Source organism: Carettochelys insculpta, chromosome 2 (genome assembly GCF_033958435.1).
Source record: "Carettochelys insculpta isolate YL-2023 chromosome 2, ASM3395843v1, whole genome shotgun sequence".
Taxonomy (NCBI): Eukaryota; Metazoa; Chordata; order Testudines; family Carettochelyidae; genus Carettochelys; species Carettochelys insculpta.
Genome location: NC_134138.1, coordinates 243,800,590 through 243,825,600, shown reverse-complemented (window position 1 = coordinate 243,825,600; position 25,011 = coordinate 243,800,590). Strand labels below are relative to the sequence as shown.

Sequence of the window (25,011 nt, the reverse complement as noted above, 5' to 3'; positions counted from 1 at the left end):
AATAGTGTGTCCAGTTTTGGGCCCCCAGTAGAAAAAGGATGTGGATTTGCTAAAGCAGGTTCAGCGAAGGGCAACAAAAATGATTAAGGGGCCAGAGCACAAGACCTATGGGGATAGGCTGAGGGATTTGGGCTTGTTTAGTTTACAGAAGAGAAGATTTAGAGGTGATTTAATAGCAGCCCTCAACTTCCTGAAGGGGAGCTCTAAAAAGGAGGGTGGGAAACTGTTCTCAGTGGTGTCAGATGGCAGAAAAAGGAGTGATGGTCAGAAGTTGAACAGGGAAAGGTGTAGGTTAGATATTAGGAAAAACTACTTCACCAGGCGGGTGGTGAAGAATTGGAATGGAGTTGCCTAGAGAGGTGGTGGATTCTTCATCCCTTGGGGTTTTTAAGTCCCGGCTGGACAAGGTCCTGGCTGGGATGACTTAGTCGGGGTTGATCCTGCTTGAAGCAGGGGGCTGGACTAGATGACCTCCTGAGGTCCCTTCCAGCCCTGTGATTCTGTGATCCTCAGAGATAACAGGCTTTCCCTTCACTCTATCAGCAGCAGAAACAAACAGTTAAAGGCATTAGTGCAACTCTTTAGTCCTGTCTAGATAAACTACAAAGTTCTGCGGACAGTCAAAGTATGAACTTTCTCCTCTTCCTTGTGATGGTGGGGCTTCAGAATAAATGGAAAGATTATAGTCTGATATATACGAAAACTGGAGGCTGTAGTGGAAAGAAATTTGGAATATGGACACAAACCCACTTTGTCTCTATCACAATCAGCATAAAGAAAATGACCCACAAAATACTGAAGATTCCCCCTTCTCCTGAATGAAGCAGTACATACTAAAAAATCTACCATCATCAACAGAGAAAACATGAGATATGTAATTATAGTTTCAAAGGGACCCAAATTAACAATGAAAGAACCAAATTTAAATTCTAAGATGGCATTTGATCTCTAAAAGGAGGGAAATCTGTTCAAACAATGGGAGGTTGATGTGCTACAAATTCCATTCTTTGTGCACGGAGGAACACTAACTTTTCATCATTGATTATCAGGCCCAACACACTTAAGAAGAACAGCATCTTTGCAGTACTGCCTTATACTTGCGGTCTGGACTGGCCCTGGCCTAACCAATCATCCAGGTACCCGTACACCTGAAACTCTAACTTCTCTACATGTGCTGCCACCGCCACCACCACCTATGTTGTAAATACTCACAGTGTTGATGACAACCTCAAGAGACAGACCATAAACTGATAATGAACTGCTACTCTAACATACCTTAGAAACTTCTGGTCTCTGGTGTAAGAGTATATGGAAACATGAACCCTTTATATTGAGAGTAGTGAACCAATTATGGGATAGCAAAGGCATAATAGAGAAGATAAAGGCTACATCTACACTAGCCAAAAACTTCAAAATGGCCATTTCGAAGTTTACTAATGAAGCACTGAAATACATATTCAGTGCCTCATTAGCATGTGGGCAGCCATGGCACTTCAAAATCGATGCCAGGTGCCCCAGAGAAGGAGAACAGAAGACAATGATCAAGTGATTTATCTCCTGCCATCCATCTCCTGCCCTTGTACTGAAGGCTAGGGCACCATACTTTACCCCTGGCTAAGAGCCATTTATGGACCTAACCTGCAAAAATTTATCGAGCTCTTTTTTAAACCCTAATAAAGTCCTGGCCTTCACAGCCTCCTCGGGCAAGGAGTTCCACAGGTTGACTGTGCGCTGTGTGAAGAAAAATTTCCTTTTATTAGTTTTGAACCTACTACCCATCAATTTCATTTGGTGTCCCCTAGTTCTTGTATTATGGGAAAAGGTAAATAATTTTTCTATATTCACTTTCTCCACACCATTCATGATTTTATATACCTCTATCATATCACCCCTCAATCGCCTCTTTTCCAGACTGAAAAGTCCCAGTCTCTCTAGCCTCTCCCCATATGGGACCCATTCCAAACCCCTAATCATCTTAGTCGCCCTTTTCTGAACCTTTTCTAATGCCAATATATCTTTTTTGAGGTGAGGAGACCACATCTGCACGCAGTACTCAAGATGTGGGCGTACCATAGTTTTATATAGGGGAAGTATGATATCTTTTGTCTTATTATCGATCCCTTTTTTAATAATTCCTAACATCCTATTTGCTTTACTAACTGCCACTGCACACTGCGTGGATGTCTTCAGAGAACTATCCACTATAACTCCAAGATCCCTTTCCTGATCTGTCGTAGCTAAATTTGACCCCATCATGTTGTACGTGTAATTTGGGTTATATTTTCCAATGTGCATTACCTTACACTTACCCACATTAAATTTCATTTGCCATTTTGCTGCCCAATCACTCAGTTTGCTGAGATCTTTTTGTAGTTCTTCACAATCCCTTTTGGTTTTGACTGTCCTGAACAACTTGGTGTCATCTGCAAACTTTGCCACCTCACCGCTTACCTCACTTTCTAGATCATTGATGAACAAGTTGAACAGAATCGGTCCCAGGACTGACCCCTGGGGAACACCACTAGTTACCCCCCTCCATTGTGAAAATTCACCATTTATTCCAACCCTTTGTTTTCTGTCTTTTAACCAATTCCCGATCCATGAAAGGATCTTTCCTCTTATCCCATGACTGCCTAATTTACATAAAAGCCTTTGGTGTAGGACCGTGCCAAAGGCTTTCTGGAAATCTAGGTATATTATGTCCACTGGGTGCCCCTTATCCGCATGTTTATTAACCCCTTCAAAGAATTCTAATAGATTAGTTAGACAAGACTTCCCTCTGCAGAAACCATGCTGACTTTTGCCCAACAATTCGTGCTCTTCTACATGCCTTGCAATTTTATTCTTAACTATTGTTTCTACTAATTTGCCTGGTACTAATGTTAGACTTATCGGTCTATAATTGCCAGGGCCTCCTCTACAGCCTTTTTTAAATATTGGTGTTATATTGGCCATCTTCCAGTCATTGGGTACCGAAGCGGATTTAAAGGATAGGTTACAAACCACTGTTAATAACTCCGCAATTTCACATTTGAGTTCTTTCAGAACCCTTGGGTGAATACTGTCTGGTCCTGGAGACTTGTTACTATTCAGCTTATCAATTAACTCCAAAACCTCCTCTAATGTCATTTCAATCTGGGAGAGTTCCTCAGATTTGTCACCTAAAAAGGCTGGCTCAGATTTAGGAACCTCTGTAACATCCTCAGCCGTGAAGACTGAAGCAAAGAAATCATTTAATCGCTCCGCAATGGCACTGTCTTCCTTGATCGCTCCTTTTATATCTTTATCGTCCAAGGGCCCCACTGCTTTTTTAGTGGGCTTCCTGCTTCTAATGTATTTAAAAAACATTTTACTATCATTTTTTGAATTTTTGGCTAGCTGTTCCTCAAAATCTTTTTTGGCTTTTCTTACTACATTATGACACTTAATTTGGGAGTGTTTGTGTTCCTTTCTATTTTCCTCACTAGGATTTGACTTCCACTTTTTAAAAGCTGCCCTTTCCTCTCTCACTGCCTTTTTAACATGGCTGTTAAGCCATGGTGGTTCTTTGTTAGGTCTCTTACTGTGTTTTTTTATTTGGGGTATACATTTAAGTTGGGCCTCTAGTATGGTGTCTTTAAACAGTTTCCATGCAGCTTCCAGGGATTTTAGTTTAGTTACTCTATCTTTTAGTTTCTGTTTAACTACCTTCCTCATTTTAGTGTAATTCCCCTTTTAGAAATTAAATGCCGTAGTGTTTGACCGCTGCGGTGTTCTTCCCAACACAGGAACATTAAAAGTTATTATATTGTGGTCACTATTTCCAAGTGGTCCAGTAACAGTTACCTCTTGGACCAGATCCTGCGTTCCAGTCAGGACTAGATCGAGAATTGACTCTCCCCTTGTGGGTTCCTGTACTAGCTGCTCCAAGAAGCAGTCATTTAAGGCATCAAGAAATTTAATCTCTGAATCCCGTCCTGAGGTGACATGCACCCAATCAATATGGGGATAATTGAAATCTCCTATTATAACTGTGTTTTTTATTGTGATAGCCTCTTTAATCTCCCTTAACTTTTCAGCATCACTATCACTGTCCTGGTTAGGTGGTCGGTAATATATTCCTAATGCCATATTCATATTAGAGGAATGAATTGTTACCCATAATGATTCTATGGAACATTTTGATTCCTTTAGGATTTTTGCTTCATTTGATTCTATATTATCCTTCACCTATAGTACCACTCCGCCACCCGCACGACCTGTTCTGTCCTTCCGATATAATTTATATCCAGGTATGATAGTGTCCCACTGATTGTCCTCATTCCACCATGTTTCTGTGATGCCTATTATGTCAACTTCCTCCTTTGATATGAGGTACTCCAGTACACCCATCTTATTAGACAGACTCCTAGCATTTGTGTAAAACACTTTAAAAAACTACCACTATTTATATGTCCGCCTTTCACAGACGCGTTGGATTTTTTTATATGCGATTGTTTCACATCTGATCTTGCCCATATATTATTTCCCACTTTCCCTATCTGACTAACTTCTGGGGAATCCCTATCTATGGAGCCTCGTGTAAGAGAAGTCTCCGTCCGATCCAGGTGCTCCCCCGCACCAATCGGCTTTCCCCCACCTCTTAGTTTAAAAACTGCTCTACGACCTTTCTAACGTTTAATGCCAGCAGTCTGGATCCACCTTGATTTAGGTGGAGCCCATCATTCCTGTATAGGCTCCCCCTACCCCAAAAGTGTCCCCAGTTCCTAATAAATCTAAACCACTCTTCCCTACACCATCGTCTCATCCACGCATTGAGACTCTGAAGTCTGCCTGTCTATCTGGCCCTGCACGTGGAACTGGAAGCATTTCAGAGAATGCCACCATAGATGTTCTGGATTTCAGTCTCTTTCCTAGTAACCTAAATTTGGCCTCCAGAACATCTCTTCTACCCTTCCCTATGTCATTGGTACCGAGATGTACCACGACCACCGGCTCCTCCCCAGCACTGCCCATAAGTCTGTCTAGATGCCTCGAGAGATCCGCAACCTTCGCACCAGGCAGGCAAGTCACCATACGGTTCTCCCGGTCATCACAAACCCAACTATCTATATTTCTAATGATCGAATCCCCCACTACTAAAACCTGCTTCTTCCTAACAGCTGGCGCTCCCTCCCCCGGAGAAGTATCCTTGGCACGAGAGGATACCATAGCACCCTCTGGAAGGAGGGTCCCAACTATGGGATGGTTTCCCTCTGCTCCCATTGACTGCTCTCCCTCCCTGAGCCTTTCATCCTCCGTAACAGCATCAGGACTGTCAGATTGGAGGTGGGACAGCCCTACTATGTCCCGGAAAGTCTCATCAAACACCTCTGCCTTCCTTAGCTCCTCCAGTTCAGCCACCCTGGCCTCCAAAGCACGCACTCGGTCTCTGAGGGCCAGGAGCTCCGTGCACCGAGCGCACACATACGCCACCCGCCCACACGGTAGATAGTCATACATATTGCACTCGACACAATAAACAGGATAGCCCCCACTCTGCTGCTGGGCTTCTGCCTCCATTTCCTACTCCAATTATATATGAGGGTTTAATTAAATGTTTCAGATAGAGATTGGTATAAAGGATTTAAGTTTAAGGGCAATAGAAGTCACTGGCTCCCTCCAAGCTCCCCCTCTAAACTCCCCTCTCAAAACTCCCTCCTGTTAGCACTCACCCTGGTCACAAGCACCCGGTCGTAAAGCTCCCTGGTCGCTTACTAGTGGGGTTTAAGTGCTCGGCCTCCCTGATAGCTCCTCCCTCTGCCTACAGCTCAGCCAATCAGCACACGGTGTTTCGATTCAAACCTAATCAAGACTCACAGCTTCCAACTGCCTGCCTGAGCACACGGCCTTTCAAACAAACACTCAGCTCAGCACTCCAAACTCCAAACACACACACACACACACACACACACAAGCCCAGAACCCCCAAACACAAGCAGCCACTTACCCCAAGGTGCTTTAGTTTGCTCCTTCCTTCTCCTCCTCCAGGAGAGCCTCTCAAAACTCCCTTCTGTTAGCACTCACCCTGTTCGCAAAGCTCCCTGGTCGCTTACTCCTTTTCGAAAGGACCCCAGCTACTTCGAAATCTCCTTATTCCTATCTGCTCATAGGAATAAGGGGACTTTGAAGTAGCCAGGGTCCTTTTGAAAAGCAGCCCCATCTGGACGAGCAGTGTCAATTTCGAAGTGCCACGGCTGCCCGCATGCTAATGAGGTGCTGAATATGCATTTCAGCGCTTCATTAGTAAACTTCGAAATGGCCATTTGCATGGCAATTTTGAAGGTTTTGGCTAGTGTAGACATGGCCAAAACGTTGTACTCATAGCCTCTGTGTATTTGTTAAGGTTCTGCAGATCTTATATAAGTCTTAGGCTTCTCTTCTATTTTCAAATAAGAAAATAGTGAGAAACTAATTCCTCTCCTGGATGCTGAAGACACACTTATGTTAGAGCCCCAACTGTAACAGAGACTGCACCTTTTGGACTATTTAGAGTTTTGTGAGAGTGGTCCCTAAAAAGGGATGGGGAAACAGAAGAACTACAGGGTACATGTCAGTTTTATTGTGCTTACAACAATAGAAGATGATAGGAAGTAGGACATGGGGCTGCCAAAGTGAGGCAAGATCAAACAGAGTGATTTGTTGTGAAGAAGTCAAGAAGATGGGTTAGAAGAAGTCTGATATTTGGAAGTAAAAGAAGGTGGAGGTGAAGGAGATAGTCTCTGTTTTTGAGAACTTTATCACCTGGATTGATCCAACAGTCTAACTGGGTAAAAACAGTACTTCTGTTAGGTCTGAGGGTAGAACTGTTTCAGCAGTAAATCCAGTATGTATATACGTACATATATATATATATATATCTGCCATCATCAGCTCCAATAAACTGGCACACACAATGGAAGAAGTTAACCTTGTTAAAACTTTCGGCAACAAACTCCATTTCAATGGTATAACTGCATTGTGTCTGCCATGGACCTTCCTTAATCCTCACTGCTCACAAGGAGTTCTGGGGGTCAACACTGAACCCAGAAAACACCGTTTTGCACATGTATGAAACAAAACCACAGAAGATCAACCCTGAGCAGGTCGGTCTTCTGCAATAGTGTGGAAATGGGCTAAGTAAGGACACAATGCTGTCTCCATTAATATGCTTTGAAGTTGGACCTCCTTAAATGTCTTCATTTGGGTCTTAAACAGTCTGCAACCAGGCCACTAATGCCTAATGTGCTGTTCCTTGGATCACTTTAAATAGAAGGACTGAGGACAGCTGACTGTCATGGACGTACAACCAGAACAACATTTGAAAGCCAAAGATTTCAGCATACCTCCATACAAAGACAAAGCTCAAATTTTAGGGAAACTTTAAAAATGGTACAACTTACAAACTAACTTAAATAAACTGAGAAACTATATATGGGAAAATTTATCTTTAAACAAGAGATAAAGGGAAAAATTAAGGACAGAGAAGTGGTGAACTACTAACACTAGGTAACTCAAAAGGAACTGAGGAGAGCTGGGGCAACTATGTCCTTTAGAATCTTAGCTAGCAGTACAAAAGTGTGGGAAGTGGATGTGCTACATCAATAGATACCAGTATCAGGATAAGTTCTCTGGTTCCAGGGCACAGTTCACAAAACAACCGAAGTGGAACAAACTCAAGAAACAAGCTACAACAGACCTCCAACTCATGCATAGGTTGAGCGCCTGGACAACCACACAAGTTAAATTTCACGTAAGTCAGGACCAGGTTGGGGGAAGGCCCTTCCACCTTTGGGTCCCCCAGCCCTGGTTGTGCCTGTATCCCTGCTCCCATGAGCAGTGGGGAGCTGGGAAACTCAGCAGTACTGCTGTGCCTGACTCTGGGCTCCCTGCCACTCACAGGAGCCAGAAAACTGACCAGAGCAGCAGCACTGGTCAGTTTACCAGCTCCCATGAATCGCGAGGTGCCGAGAAACTCACCAGCACTGCTGAGCCTGGCTCCCTGTTGTGTCTGGCTCCCAACTCTCACAAGCGATGGGGAGCACAGAGCCACGTGCAGCAGTGCCGGTCAGTTTCCCAGCTGCCCCCAAGCTATGTGAACCTGGGAACCAGGCAGCAGGGTAAGCACTGCGGGCGGCAGGCGTGCAGCAGAGCTTGTTGCTTTTGACTCACATTATTTCAAGAATCTCGCAAGTCAAAATTGTGTAAATTGGGAGTCTACTGTATACAAAACCCAATTTTTCTTTTCTAATCTCTTATTAGCCCAATATTCTCAGAACTGGCTATATATCTCTCTATTTTCCCCATATTATTACACATTTCCTCCATTTATATGTTACACATGTCCCAGGTCAGCTCCATGCTCTACTGAACATAATTCCAAGGTCTCTGATTAAGTATCATGTTACTTCACATATCTGTTTACACATCTAATGTCAGAATACCAAAATGCTCCAGGATTAGGAAAGGCATGAATAGGAGTGAAAGGAATTTAAACTTCTAAAAGGTACTGCTGTATTACTCCAAGGCAGTGGTTAGAAAGGGCAATATGACACTATCTGTAAGAAATTTAAGTGTGGGGTGGCGTTCAGGGGGTTCAGGGAAGAAGTCAGGATTGGAGGTGTGAGAGGGAGTCCTCAGAGGAGAGGGTTGGGGAGTGTATGGGGTAATGCAGGAATCCAGGTAGGTGGCTGGGGGTTTGGGCAGTCTCAGGGCAGGGGATTGTTGTCCTTAAGGGGAGTGGGAGGAGGGGGCAAGAGGAACCTTTAGGGAGGTGGGGGGGCTGGTGCATGTAAGGAGAGTGTGGGAGAGCAAGGGTGATCTTTAGGGAGGGATGGGGGGATTGAAGCTCCCCTGCCCAATTCCTACCAATGCTGCTTGTTACTTGCTCTTCCCCTTCTGTAACTGTCAGGGAGCAAGAGGAAAGTGCACTAGTGCCCCAGCAGCAGTAGGGAGGGGAAGGCAGGCGAGCTACTTACTTTCCTCTCGTTCCCTAACAGTGGTGGAAAGGGAAGCGCAAACTACAAGAAATCTAGTAGGAACAGGGAGAGCACACCGAAGCCCTCCCAGAGTACCCTCCCAACAAGTATACCCAACTAGCCCCTTTCACCTGCCTGCTGTTTAGCATGGCAGCCTGCTGGAGAACCCCAGAAGCCTGACTGGGAGCATGTCATCCCTCCTCCTGAAGCCAAGCAACCCAGCCAGCTCTTACTGGAGCGGTGCACTACCGCACACTGGCTTATTTTCACCTCTGGGCATCTTTTTATATAACGGAAATACGCTGTTTCATGGCATTCATTTTACTGATTGAGCTTTGGTGGTAGGAGAAAAGAGGAACAATGAATGATAAAGGAACCAGAAGTATAAAATATAACTAAGTCCCTTGTCCTGATAATACTAATTCACATAAGAAACTGAAGGCATGCAAGTAATCACATTGAATTAATGGGACTAGATGCATGGTTGAAGTTACTCATGTATTAATGTTTTCAGGAACAAACCTTAATAATTATTTTCATGCTCAAAGAAAACTTGAAACTGACCATTCACCATGAAAAAAATAAGCTGCCTTAACTAGAAAAAAAAATAATTCAGTTTAGACTAGTTAAATAACATTTCCAAGATTCGGCAAAATATTGTAATCTTACTGTTAAATAGCGCACACCGGTAAGAGATGAATGCAGAAACGTAGTCCTGTACTGCTCAAAGTGAGAAGATAAATCCAGAGAATTTGCTTCTAGACAATATGCTACAGCAAAGTGACACAGTCTGAACTTTTGCATGTGCGCTCACACACACACACACACAGAATATAAACTGTGACATTTTCATAATTTGTTTTGCTTTTAAATAAACGCTATACAAGTTATCCTTTGATAGTTGAGACTGCTCAAAGTTTCAACAATGTAAAATGGGATAGAAAGATTACTTACCTTTCAGTAATTGTTTTTTCAAGAGGAACTGTCCCTATCTTTCTTCCTACGGGGGTGCTACATGTGCTCCATGCACTTGAAACTAGAAAAAACTTGCTTGCCCTGTCTGCTGGTTCATGACTGTGCCCCTCTCCTTTCCTCATGCTCCAAAGGAATGTTTCTTTTTCTCCAGTACCTCTCTGTCACAAGTAGCCTAGTATAAGGCTCTGTAGTGGAGGGGAAGGAGAGTAAGTAATGGAGTATAGATAAGGACCACACTCCTTGAAGAACTACAGTTACTGGAAGGTAAATAACCTTTCAAGTGATGGTTCTTATGTGTATTCCAGAGGGAGTGATTCACAAGCAGCCATTCCCAAAAATTGAGCACTTGGGCAGCCATCCAAGAGAGATTCAGGTGCCACCCAGCTGATTAGCAGAGCACCCACAGCTGGCAGCATGTGTTTCTACTGGTAGTGCACATCTATGCATGCTTTAGTATACATAATATGTATTCCATCCACAGGCAGAAAAAATTAGAGGGAACACTGTTCACAAGCCATATACATTGAAAAGAAGGTGCAAGGACCCCTACTGTACCACCTTTGTCAAAGTAAGAAAAGCCTGCACCAGGGCACAATGTCTCATGAAAGTCTGAACAAAAAAAATCAAACACTGTGCCAATTTAAAGATTTCTAAGAGCATAGCCTCTTGGAGTGAGAATACTGAGGCAGCCTGTGCTTTAGTGAAAATGGTTTCTGACCCATGAGGGGGAGAGGGAGAAAGGTCTCTATCAACTTGCAGCAGAGTGGGATGGAACCCAAAATCCATTTGGATAACCTTTGGCACAAGACTGCCTCATATTTTATATGTGGCCCAGAAAATACAAACAACAAACAGGTGATTTCCTAAAGGATTTCGTTCTCTGCAACTACAATGTCAAGCCTCAAATGGACATTCACAGTGAATCTTTTGATTCTCATATGAGAATGTGACTCTGCGATTTAAATGGAATTCCAAGATCACCTTGGGGTTGTATTTTGAGTGTAAAATCAGGGAAACAATGTCCCTCAGGAAGACCAGATAAAGTAGATCAGCTATAATAGGCCCCAAGCTCACCTACTACTTTGGCTGAGGTGGTGGCCTATAGTAAAAGCAAACTTCACCAACAGGTACATTAAGGAGTCAAGAGTCCTCCTTCATGCTGACAGCACTAGACTGAGACCCCAAGTTCTAACATCTACTAGAAAATGTACTGTCAGAGGATGGGTGAAGATACAATGACAATCAACCAGAGCATGACAAGTACTGACAGCTACTAAGACCTGAAGTCTTTACGAATGGGAGATTCAATGATGACAGAAATTTTGGAATCCACTTGAGTTATTCAATGATGGTAAAACAGCTAGAAACCATTTTCAATTGTACCACGTAGCTCTTTCTTGTGGACTGCTTCCTAGTATTGTAAAGGATAGATGAACTACTTTTAAGCAGGTCTGTCTATTTTTCTCACTCATTCAAAAGCCAAGCTGTTAGGTGGAGAGAAGTTGGATTGGGATGTTTGATCTCGCCTTTGACCTAGGTCACTGGGGACAGAAACAGCTGGATATGGATTCCTGGACATACTCACACCAGAAGAATGTTGGGAAACAAAATGTCTTGGCCACCCAGAAGCAATCAGGACCACAAACATTCTTTCTTACTTTATCTTTCTCAGAACTCAAGGTCAGAATGGAAAGGGTGGGGAGACATAATTTGACCTTACCATAAAACCTGAAACTTGTCTCCTTTGGAGCCTTGACCTTAAGTCACCCAAAACACAAGACCAGCCAGCTTTTGTTTTCCAGATGTGCAAAGAAATTACAAGACAGGGATTCCCCACTGTGAAAATGTTCTGAACCACCAAAATAAGTAGTTCTCATTTGTGGTCCCTCTACCAGTCCAACTGAGGCTTTGTACTAACTTGCTGTATGTCCTGGAAGATGCACTGCTAAGAGAGCAATCTGGTGGCAAATACGTCAGTTCTCAAGAGCGACAGACCGCAAACACAGGAGGACCCTCTGACCTCGTTTGTCAATTCAGACTACTGCTGTGAGGTTGTTTGGCATGATTTGGACCTGCAGAGTTTGAATGAATAGTAGCTCCAGAAGATTTACATGCATTTGGGATTCTTGGGGCGGAGTGGGGCGTCTCCATGTACTTTACGTTAAACGTTCATCCAGATGGGCCTCCCACCCTGTTGAAGAATCATAGGGGATCAGTCTCTTTGTAAGTGGAAGAGGATCCTCCCTTACACACAAAAACATTTTTCTCCCACCATAAAAGAGGCTCCTACTCAGAACAGGTTATGGGGAGTCACAACTAATATGCATTTAGCCAAGTCCCAATGAATGCAGAAGGCAACATATAAAGAAGGCTATTATCTGTACCTCCTGACAAGATTTCCCACCAGTTGTTGAAGTAGGGAAAAAAACAATGAGCCCTAGCAGAAAAACCAGGTTGCCACTGCCCATAGCTCCTTTGTAAATACCTTTGGTGCAAGTCCAAAGGTGACCATTCTGCACTGCCTTAGTGACTCTCAGGAATATTTTGTGTAACCAGTACATGTCTATGTAAGGCAGACATCCTTCATACTGAAAGCTGTGAACTAATCATCCTTGTTCAGCGAGGGAATTATTACCGTCAAGACGACAATCCTAAACATTAATCATCAGATGAAAACAATCAACCATCTGAAATCCATTCTCTGTTTAAGGAGTAACAAAGAGGAAGCCATGCTAGTCTATACACTATCAAAACAAAAAGCAGTCAAGTAGCACTTTAAAGACTAGCAAAATGGTTTATTAGGTGAGCTTTCGTGGGACAGACCCACTTCTTCAGACCATAGCCAGACCAGAACAGAACAGACTTAATATTTCAGGCACAGAGAACCAAAAACAGTAAGCAAGAAGGACAATCAGAAAAAGATAATCAAGGTGAGCAAATCAGAGAGTGGAGGGGTGGGGGGAAGGTCAAGAATTAGATTGAGCCAAGTATGCAGACAAGCCCCTATAGTGACTCAGAAAGTTCCCATCACGATTTAAACCATGTGTTAATGTGCCGAATTTGAATATAAAAGCCAACTCGGCTGTTTCTCTTTCCAAAACGGTGCGGTAATTCCTTTTCAGTAACACACATACCTTTAGGTCATTGACAGAATGCCCCATTCCATTAAAATGCTGACTAACTGGTTTGTGGATCTGGAGTGTTTTGATGTCTGTTTTGTGCCCATCGACCCTTTGTCTAAGGGAGTTAGAAGTCTGTCCAATATACAAAGCATCTGGGCATTGTTGGCACATGATGGCATATATGATGTTAGTAGAGCAGCATGAGAAAGTGCCAGTGATTCTGTGAGTAACCTGGTTAGGTCCAGTGATGGTATTTCCAGAGAAGATATGTGGACAAAGCTGGCAGCAGGCTTTGTTGCAGGGAAAGGTTCCAGGACCGGTATTCCTGGGGTATAGACTGTGGCTGTTAGTGAGGATCCTCATGAGGTTGGGAGGTTGTCTATAGGAGAGAACAGGCATGTCACCCAGGGCCTTCTGGAGTGTGGCATCCTGATTAAGGATAGGTTGTAGGTCTTTAATAATTCGTTGCAGTGGTCTGAGTTGGGGGCTGTAGGTGATGACCAGTGGTGTTCTGTTCTTGGCTTTTTTGGGTCGATCTTGGAGTAGCTGGTCTCTGGGTATTCGTCTGGCCCTGTCGATTTGTTTTTTTACTTCTCCTGGTGGGTAATTCAGGTTTATGAATATTTGGTAAAGTTCTTGTAGTTTTTGGTCTCTGTCAGTTGGATCAGAGCAAATGCAATTGTACCTAAGAGTTTGACTGTAAACAATGGATCTAGTCACGTGTGTAGGATGGAAACTAGAAGGGTGTAGATAAGTATAGCGATCAGTAGGTTTTCGGTACAGTATGCCATCATGTGCCAACAATGCCCAGATGCTTTGTATATTGGACAGACTTCTAACTCGCTTAGACAAAGGGTCGATAGGCACAAAACAGACATCAAAACACTCCAGATCCACAAACCAGTTAGTCAACATTTTAATGGAATGGGGCATTCTGTCAATGACCTAAAGGTATGTGTGTTACTGAAAAGGAATTATCGCACCGTTTTGGAAAGAGAAACAGCCGAGCTGGCTTTTATATTCAAATTCGGCACATTAACACATGGTTTAAATCGTGATGGGAACTGTCTGAGTCACTATAGGGGCTTGTCTGCATACTTGGCTCAATCTAATTCTTGACCTTCCCCCCCCCTCACCCCTCCACTCTCTGATTTGCTCACCTTGATTATCTTTTTCTGATTGGTCCTCCTTGCTTACTGTTTTTGGTTCTCTGTGCCTGAAATATTAAGTCTGTTCTGGCTATGGTCTGAAGAAGTGGGTCTGTCCCACGAAAGCTCACCTAATAAACCATTTTGCTAGTCTTTAAAGTGCTTTCTATTTAAGGAGGTGACACAATTATTTTAAATAAAATCCCTTTTCCATGTATTGAAACGATACTGGTTGTATCGATCCCAGATGGAATGGAGAGTTCACTTCTTGGCTCAGCATATTCTCATGAAAGGGTCCCTGAAGAGAGATATGGAAGTGTGTGTTAGAGGAGAAACGGAGAAACATTTTGTGATGTAACTGGTACTGATAACTGATCTGTATTTCCTCCATAGTGCTGGAATGTAGACACCCCCGAAAAGGGAGTGTTGCCTCTGAATCGTTTAGTGAATTTAATGACATCTGTCTTTCCACTGATCAAACTGTTTCTCTCAAAGAGCAAGTCCTCCAGCTCAGACTGGACTTTTTGGATATCCAAAGTACCGAAGCCATAAGACTCAATGCATGACTACAGACATTGCTCCAGAGCAGAAGGCTGCATCTGCAGCATTGACTGAGGCCTGGAAAGATAATATAGCAATCAGTTTGCCTTCCTTGATGAGCACTTTCAATTGTAGCCTATACTGGAAGAGTTTGTCAGTGAATTCCAAAAATTTAGTACACTTAATAAAAATCATACTTTGACATTTATAGTTTCCTATGCAGAACTGTAAGCTATTCCATCTATGCTGATGAGTGCCTCATTCTGTAACTGTTTAAATTACTAATGAATTCAGAGCACAGTGTTTCAATAAAAATTCTGCTCCTTTAGCCAGCACAAAGTACTACCTCTGCACTCTTGTCAGAGCAAGGGAACACATAGCCAGAATGAGTTAAACCATCCTGGTCAGTTCTAAAGATGGCCTCCAGCACTTCAGAGAACATCTAGGAATTTATGGGGAGTATTCTGCACTCTCTCTAGCAGGATCTGGAGTGTATTTGTAATCCTCCTCTGAAGGTCTTGAAACTGCCTGTCATCATCAAATACTGTAGTTGAAATTAGTGCAACTGCCTCATCTGAAAATGATTAAGATTGGCATTTCCAACAGATCTAATTCTTATTCCCACATTAATTTCTGAGGCGGCTCAGGATCTTCTCTGCAAGGATGGGACTGCCTAGATGCCTGGTGAAACTGTACAGACTAAAAATACATCATGTATGGGACCCCACTGACCTCAATAAGTCAGTGAGAAGGATCAAAAGAAAACTGAAGTTGTGCCACTGGAGTAGGGTACCATTAATCCAAAGGAGCATCATCTCTCCTGCAGCACTAGGATGGCATGCAAGAGACTTCTGGTCTTCTGTCTAGCTGTGCCCTTGTCTTAATGTGAATGGAAACACTCCCCACTGACACCAAACCTGTCAGAGAAGAGGCAGCTCCAGACTTTGGGTGGTGCTGTCAGGACCAGTAGTCTTTTTATGCCCTGGCTAACAGAAGATACTGCTGAACAACTCTCTCTTCCTTATACTTCTGGGAGCAATGATGTGAGGCTCTCCTTTGGCAGGACCTGTTCCAACAGCAGTGTCCTCAGGGGCAAAGTATCCTTCTCAGTTGAAAAGGGATGGAGTATACAGTCTTCCCCCACCTTATGAGGGTAATTCGCTCCTGAAAAACTCGTCGTAGGGTGAATTCTTGTAAGTTGAAAATGTAATTACCATAAATTTCAATGGGAAAAAATTTTATGCATTCCTGAGCCCAAAATTTACACTCATTTACACTAAAACAACACAATTACTTCAATAGTTAACGTTAATTATCATAACACAACCTAACAAGGTTTTGTCCCTTCATTAATTACTCTACAATATGTCTGCTTACCTGCAGAGACAGGGGAACGGAAATCGAAGAGTGCCTGGGAGCGGGGCACAAAGCCGGGTAGCTGCTTGCAGCTGCAGAAGCAGGGCCAGTGCTAGGGGGCGGACAGGGCAGGGCAGGGCAGGGCAGAGCAGAGCATGGGGAGGCATGGGGAGGCAGCCCCACCTGAGAGCAGCTTAGGGTAAGCAGGGAGGGAGTGGTGTCAGGGGCTGGCTGCACAGGGAGCTAGGCAGGCACAGGAGGCCCCCAGTTGGCAAGGGGCGATGCCTCACTTGTGTGGGGCTGCGTGGCGGAGAGGCCCGCCAGCAGCATTCAAGGTGCTAAATCCAAACGAACGCCACAGGCAGCAAGCGGCGCCCGAGGCACAGTTGAGCAGGACGGGCAGCGGTGGCCCCCTAGCTGCCCGGGGAGTGAGCAACAGGGGCGGGGTCGAGATGGGCTACATGCCCAACAGCCACGTCTTGCGGGAGCAGTTGGGAGCCCGCAGGCACCGGGTGGGCTGGGGCGCGCCGCTGCTGCAGAGCTGAATTGGAGATCCAGACCAGCCACAGGTAAAGGCTGGGCCGGGGACTCCAGGAAACAGACACCAGGTGCTGCAGAGAGACGCCCCGGGCAAGATACAGCTGCAGGCAGCTGTTGCCTGGAGCCACAGCCTTTCTGCCGCTGCAGGGCGTCCGCGTCCTGCTGAGGTGCACAAAATTGAAATAGGTCCTTGTAAATTTGAGGAAATGCCTTGTAAGACGAGGTAGGGGTTTTAAATCAAACTTCTCATAAACGTGAATTCTCATAACCCGAATGGGTGTATCTCAGGGTATGACTGTATTGCACTGTCAGTGTTGGTCTCACTGATATTGGTATTGACAAATCCTTACCATTGTGCAGTATTTCCACTGATGTGGGCAATATCCACTCTGTTTCTCTCTTGGGACTACTGGGGACAGTTCTATTTATGTTGTTAATGACAGTTTTGTGGCACTCTTTGGAGCTAAGAGACCAATACCATGCCCTCTGCGAGCTACTGATCCTCTCATATCCTGGGTGCAGAATCTAATCCAACTTGGAAGGTGTTGGATAAAACATCCTGTTCTTGGATGAGAAATTAGAGGAAGATTGCTCCTACCTCCTCATACCCCTGTTTAGAGGAGTGTTAGCTCTGCTCTTATTAGCCCTAAAGCCAGAGTACATAGTTTTTGGACAGGCACTCGTTGACAACTCCAAACAATAGACAAGGAGGTCTGACACGTCAGGTTCAGTCTGGGGCCGGATATTACAATCCATCAAGAATCTCTGAAACCTATACTGACAGGCTTGGTGGGTTCTGTTTGGGAAGGATCAGCAAGATCATCTTTCAGTGGGATGTGAGCTCTCCCAAGGCAACAAAGGCATCTGAGATGGTCATCACTGACCAGGAAGGCCCAGGGGGCGGAAAATATAGCTCCTGAATCCCAGGATCTTGGACCTAGTCAACCGGGTGAATAGGAAGGAGAAGGGAGATGCCTCTCAATCTTTAACTGTTAAAAATTACACTAATAAGTATTTAATACTATGTAAAAATTTTATCTAAAAACTATTTATAAATAATATGCTCAGTTCAGAAAATGAGAAAGAGAGAGGGATACAGATACGGATAAACAGACGCTGATAGCAAGGAACTTCTTGTCAAGTTCACGTACACACCCACTGTGGAATACACATAAGGATCACTTCTCGAGAAAGAACAATATAGTGCATTATTTCTAGCACCTTATAATACACTGTTTGATACTGACCACTAAAATGTGTTTATGGTATGCCATGTTGTCCTATTTAACCTGCCATCTATACCCATGAAAAAATGGCACTCATTTAAATGAGGAAGAAAAATCAAGCATTAAGTCTGTCCTTTCACTCAGTTGCCACAGTATTAGGTGTCTCAGAAATACCAGGAATAAACTGTTGGTTCATTTTAGCATTGTGTTCCCCACGTTTTTAAGAAGAGACTTCTAGCATATAACAATTACATACACTTACCATGTTACATGAAAAGCTTGTCGACATCCATGTTTGTTACATGTCATGCAAGCACCAGTTGCTGCTTTGCTTTCTCTGCCTTGTTCATCACAAATATAGCATGTCTATTAAAGAAAAATAATATTCACGTATTATACACAAAGCACACAAAATATTTTTGTTACTCAAAGGAGGGATTTTATATGGTGTGCTACAAAGATATACTGATTCCCTCAATCTTGTAGTGAAGCTTGCTTGAGGATTCCTTTACACAGCCTAGTCACAATTTTTCAAAGCAGATTACTACATACACTGTTCAGGAATTATATAGAACTTCACCCAGTCTAAATATTGTACAAACATTGAATTGGTTAATTAAATCTATGCGCCACCTCTATATTATCTTAATTCACTATTTATCCTAACTTTAAAAATGGTGACTACTGAGGCAGAGAAGTTAACTTGTATAACAGACAACAGCCAAAGAATAATACAATATTAGAACTCAAGATTTTCCTGTACACCCCAACCCACTATTCATTCCTACAAACCAAACAATTACTCTTATATGTTTGCTTCTCATATGCATAGTTATTAGTAGCAGTATTATGGTAGCACATAGAAATTGCAAACAGGATCAGTGTCTAATTCTGCTAGGTTTAGTGTGAACATGTAAGACAGCCTAGTTTAAAGAGGGAAGTTTTCTGGACATAAAGTTAAAATTAAAAATTGTATGTAATGTATATTGACATACAAATAAGTGGAAACAGATTTTCAGAAGTCTCGCAATATATCTTAAAGCCTACTTGGGATTCAGAGATCCCTATTGAAGTTTAGTAGTGATATTAAACATAGATTTTATTTAAATACCTGTCCACAACAGCATGGCCTTATGACCATCTGGTTAGAAACTAGTCTTGCTGGAACTTTGTTTAAACTGAATTTAAGTCAGGATCCTAAACTCTTTTCAAACATGAAGGAACAAGTCAGATTTAAAGCAGATGGTAAGATTTCTAAAAACATCATTATAGAATCTCATCAAATTCACAGTAATTAGAGAGAACTATAGTAATTTACTTAATTTTGCAAACAATCAATAAAATAATCAAAAACCCACAAAAATAATCCATCAAAATGTATTTGACAAGTGTATTTTCAACTTTAAATACTCAACATATTAATACACATGCTATCACACACTTTCTAAAATAACGAAGGCTTTATTACAGAAGACGTCACCATCCTTTCTCCTAATTAAAGCTCTGGGCAGAAGTTTGTGAAACAACTTTTTTTGTTTTAATGCAAATGTTGGGCTGTGCGGATTACCGAAGTGTAAATGGAGAGATTCTGCTGGTCTTTGTTCATAATATAGTTGCACCCTATTGCTAAGACCCTACCAAATTCACGGCCATGAAAAATGAACCACGGGCCGTGAAATCTGGTTTCTACCTGTGAAATCTGGTCTTTTGTGTGCTTTACCCTATACGACACAGATTTTTATAGGGAACACCAGTGTTTTTCAATCCAGGGTCCTGATCCAAGAGTGAGTTCCAGATGGATTGCAAGGGGGTATCATGCTATTGCCACCCCTATTTCTGCACTACCTTCAGAGCTAGCTAGCCAGAGAGCAGCAGCTATTGACCAGGAGCCCAACACTGAAGGCAGCACCCTGCGAGAAGCAGCACAAAAGTAAGGGTGGCAGTACCATACCATGCCATCCTTATTTCTGTGCTGATGCCCGCAGAGCTGGGCAGCCAGAGTGTGGCAGCTGTTGACTGAGGGCCCAGCTCTGCAGGCAACAGCATAGTTCCATCCTTAACTTCTGTGCCACCGCTGATGGCAGCTTTGCCTTCAGAGCTGGGCTACCGGCCATAGATGACATTCTCCAACTGTCCAGTTCTGAAAGCAGTGCCCCCAGCAGTACGGGTGCAGACATAAGAGTAACAATACTGTAGTCCTCCCTGTGATAACCTTGTGGCACTCCCCATAACTCCTTTTTGGTCAGGACCCACATATTTACAAACACTGTGGAATTTCAGATTTAAGTAGATGGTGCCATGACATTTTTAAATACCTATGACTATGACATTGACCAAAATGGACCATGAATTTGGTAGGGCCCTATGTATTGTATGAACAAAATGAAAATTATTTTTAACTGGAAATCCTTCATGGAGGCATCCTTTGATATGGATGGTCTAAAAATAAATTTTATTACACGAAAATAAAAAACTCAAACAGACACAAAGGCCTTTTTGAGAGAGGTGCCGTCGAGCCAAATTTCAGAGAGTGGCATTGTGACCTAGACTGCAACATCAGTTGGTTCTGGGGCACACTGAAATGTGGGCCCACTGCAAACTGCCCTTTTTGGCATCCCTCTTAGACCCAGAAGAAAGATGGGAAGCAACTTTTGTTTGGTTTCTCTTTTCAATATCATTTGTTTGTATTATATCATGTCTTTACACTGACGGAAAGAAGAAAAGCCATACTAATGCTTACATATGATTAACACTTGAGTGAAGCATGAGGAAATGCGCAGGAAATATTGTGGGGGAAATATAATGGAGTACAGTTTTAAGAAAAAAAGTAAAGAAGATGTAGAACACAAAGACACAGAGAAGCATACAAACTAAAAGAAAACAGTAAAGACACAAAAAAATCAATTAAATTCTGTCATACGGATAGAATGGCTTTTAGGGTCTTATCTGATGGTGTGAAACTATCATATATTAGATAACATATGCAACCTAGAAGGTTTTACAGAATCTAGTGCAGATAAGGCCATATGTATGGTCTATATTAGCCTTTTAAAAAGAGTAATTAGCTAACATCACACCTTAAAATCTACTCTAAATAAGAACCATACAAGGGGCCTCGGATCTGGAACTGATTTTACTCATTCCTCAACTCACTCATACAGTGCATCAAGATAATTCACACGTTTTCTGAGATCACTCACTGTTCCAACTCCCAGACTGCAGTCACATTAGCCCCTCCTTTCAGAAGAGCTGTGGTAATGTGGCACTTCAGAATACGCTAATGAGGTGCTACCATGAATATGTAGTGCCTTTTTAGCATAATGGCAGCCATGTGCGCCTCTAAACTGCCGGTTTCGAAATGTATGCCACCCTTTTAGCTGGGGGCCTTCGAAAACGACACCCCCCCCAATTTCGAAAGCCCCTTCTTCCCTAAACCAGATGGGAAGAAGGGACTTTTGAAATCAGGGGGCCATTTTGAAATGCCCCTGGCTACACAGGCAGCATGCTACCAGCAGTTTCGAAGCACGTGCGGCCCCCATTATGCTAAAGAGGTGCTGCATTTTCATGGTAGCGCCTCATTAGCATATTCTGAAGTGTCAAATTACCATAGCCCCTCAGAAAGGAGGGGCTAGTGTGGCCACAGCCCCAGCAATTATCACATGACCTTCAATACTTTTGCATCGAGAAAAAACAACGTAATCAACTAGTTTTTTTCTTTTTTGGCACATTAAGTATATTTTGTATGTAAATCCTTTGTTTTGTTTAAACATTTCCATTAACAGAAAATTTAAAGTTCCTGCAAAACCCATAAGGCACATGATCCAGCTGTTAGTGTATTATTTTACTACCCAGAATTTTTCTCATAATTATTGTAATTGTTTTTCCATAAATAAAGCCCAGTAAAAGAAATTATACAAACATCTATTCAATATGGATATAGGTCCTGTCTAGTCAGAACTTTGAACTTCATTTAATAACTGTGCCTAAACGTCATTTAAGTTAATGGCCAAAACTAAATAGACACACAGTTTGTAACATGATAAATGTCTAATGAACGGCATTATGACCAAGTTTACAAAACAATACCATAGATCAGCTACCAATTTACAACACATTTAGCATAATTTAACTCTTCCTACAATATTCATCAAAACTCTGAGAACTCAATACTTAACGATAAGCATAAAGAGAGCCAAACATACCACACTTCCCCTTTGTTGGAAGGGCTAAAAGTCAACTCTCAAGCGGAACATCCCCAGCACTCTGTTCTGTCCCTTGGTACTATAGACTGGACACAAAAGATGAACTTTTCCTTCATGTGTTAGTAGCCCTGGATTCTCCAGTGTCAATTCAACAGACCACATATTAGTTTGACCTCTCCCTGGCCTCAATTAAGCTTTTAGATGCCTGAACGATAGCAACCTATGCACTCCACCACCAGCATCCAGAAGAGCGTCACTCATTTCTTAGTACTGAAGGAAGAGAGCTCTTAAAACTCTCCTCCTTCCCTGGCCCTCCAGCGAGCTGGAAGATGGTAATACGCAAACTGATCAAGTGGGACAAAACTCCCAGGGTACTATGCTTGGAGCAAAACAGAAATAGAGGTTTTTTCTCCTATAGGCTTTTGCCAGCTAAACACTGCACATTACTGCATTTGCTTATCTTTTGGAAGAGAATTTTAATATCTCTTTGGAAAAGTTTCCAAGTTTGGAGGAGAGAAATAAAAGCTATAAACAAAAATTCATTGTAAAACGTGTTTTCTTTTGAGCACTTCACAGATCATAGCTATGATGTGCACCACCCACAGTGTCTAGGCATCCATGAAAGCTATTCTCTGTGAGCTCTGATCATTTCTTGGTTTTTGCAGAATGTAATCATTTATTTTAAATAAAGTTCTTAACCCCTACACTAATGAAGCCCTTTAAAACTAGTCTATCAGTATGAAAATAGCTAAAAACTACAGTATGACCTAGCACTATTGGCCAATAGGTTTTAACTCTGAAGCATAATAAGGAGGAAGGAACCCTATCTCCCGGAATAAGGGTTAGTGGGATAAGTTAGGCCTACCTACTTTAGATAAAATAGATATGCCTATTGACTATTTGCTATGATAAAACCCTTATCTTCTGTTATGATTTGCTCCTACTGTTGAGAGTCAACAAAATTTTGTTTTGAGAACATCATTTTGGTGACTATGCATAAACGCACTGGTCAACACTCTTCAAGTGAAGATGAGAAGTGTTCAAATGCAGTTTAAATTGCTGAAGTATCATGGTCACTTCACAAGCTACTACAGAATCACAGGAATTGGATCACAGGGCAGGAGAATCATAAGATTCCACCTATGGACTCGTTAAGGCAAGTGGCCCAACAACAGAGTGAGTTACACTTAGATTTAGAGGGCAAAAGGTATATCTAACCCTCCTATGATAGTAGATCCAACTTATGTGTGATAGATAACCAGAACAAATCCAAAGCTTTGTCAGCATCCAACCGAAGAAAGAAACATTCTGCATCTGACTGCTTGCAAACACCAAGTGAATCAGAGACCTTTGCTTACAACATGAAGCGTTTTACATTAACAGCTTCAGAAGAAGCTCATAGTTTCCAGCTTACCAGAAAACATCCGAAGAAATGTAACAGTGACAACTTCCTCTATTACTGAGTGGATCAAGAGACTTCAGATTTATCTGATCTACTCAGCAGAAGTTTCTAAAACGGATTTCAAAAAGTTTCTCACATTTCCAACTGAATCCGAGGAAAGACATTATCAAGGTTACGGTAAAATTAATTCATTTGAAAATGATCCAATCTGTAAAGTATCCAGGGAGCAAGAGTGAAAGTAACTTATCTCTCTTAAGTTTAAGAAGCGGGTCTTTGCCCACAAAAGCTTATGCTCCAAAATATCTGTTAGTCTATAAGGCACCACAGGACTTCTTGTTGTTTTTAAATTTCTTACAAATACTGTTGTATCACAACACCACCCACCATTTTGAAAGGGTCAAGGTGTGGGGGAGGGCGAGTGTGTGCAATAGGACATACCTGTGAGATATTTAAGTATGGGATTGAGTGGGGGGGTGTCTCGGGGCAGGGAACCTAGGTTGTGGGGGGGCTGATGGCAGGAGGCTGGAGGGAGCAAGAGCCAGATCAAGGGCTAGACCAAGGGCCTGACTGGCGGGAAGGCAAGAGTCACCAGCAGTGGAGGTAGAAGACTCAGAGCAGAGGGTTCTGGGAGGGAGCTCAGGGAATAGGGTTAGGAGTAGGGTAACTATCCATCTGGTATTTGGTGGGACAGTCCCATATTTGGGATGCCAAAAAATGTGTCCCTACTTATTTCTTGAAAGGAACTAAACTGTTCTGTATTTAGGCCTCTCCAGCTAACCTCTTCCACTAGCAGCTATGCAGGCGCAGCTTCTGGCCAGAGAGCACCAGGTCACTTTCCCGAGCCTCAAGGAAGCAGGAACAGTAGGCGTGGCTGCCACTTCCCCAGGGCTTCCGGAGAGCACCAGTGGCTGACGCTTCTCTGGGGCTCAGGGAGGGCTGGCGGCTGTCATCTCCTTCACGGCTCCCTGGGGCTTGGTGGAGTTGGGAGGAGCTGCCCAGCCCCTCCCTCCCCCATATCTTCCTGTCCTGTATTTGGGACAGGGAGATATGGTTGCCCTAGTGAGGAGGATGTGAGGGAAGCTCAAGGCTGGGAGTACAGACACTGTGCTTGGCCCAGCTGCCAGATCTCCAGAATAGCAGGAAGCACTGGGTCTGGTTGCAAGAGCTGGGACCACCGTGCTTGGACTTTTGAGCACCAGGGCTGTATAGCTTGGATATGCTGTGGTCACACCTCACAGGGTACTCTCAGTATCCAGAGCCCCTCTCCAGGTCAGCCAGTTTCTTAACTATCCATTTGCATGACAAAGCTACTATCTGTGCAGACTTTCTTGGAAGTATTTATGTGGGTAGACCCTTCCTGTTATGAATCTGAGAAATCAAGCTATGAAATTAAAAAAAGTTACAGTGCCAAAAAGTAAAATCCCTGCAAGCTTCATGGAAAATTTTTTCTAAGACACGATAAAACAGGCCTAAATTAAATGTGTATCTCATATTAAAACACAAAGTAAAAGAATCCAAAAAGTGA

General features: G+C 42.9%; 1 protein-coding gene across 4 annotated transcripts in view; it reads right to left on the bottom strand.

Annotated features, from left to right (window-relative positions):
- The window catches only part of MLLT10 (MLLT10 histone lysine methyltransferase DOT1L cofactor), a 284,997-nt gene that overhangs the window by 185,890 nt on the left and 74,096 nt on the right, over positions 1–25,011 (bottom strand). For all 4 annotated transcript variants that reach the window (XM_074984859.1, XM_074984857.1, XM_074984860.1 and 1 more), the window contains exon 6: positions 18,145–18,248. In XM_074984859.1, coding sequence (XP_074840960.1) covers positions 18,145–18,248 — 104 coding nt within the window. The remainder of the gene's footprint in view (positions 1–18,144; positions 18,249–25,011) is intronic.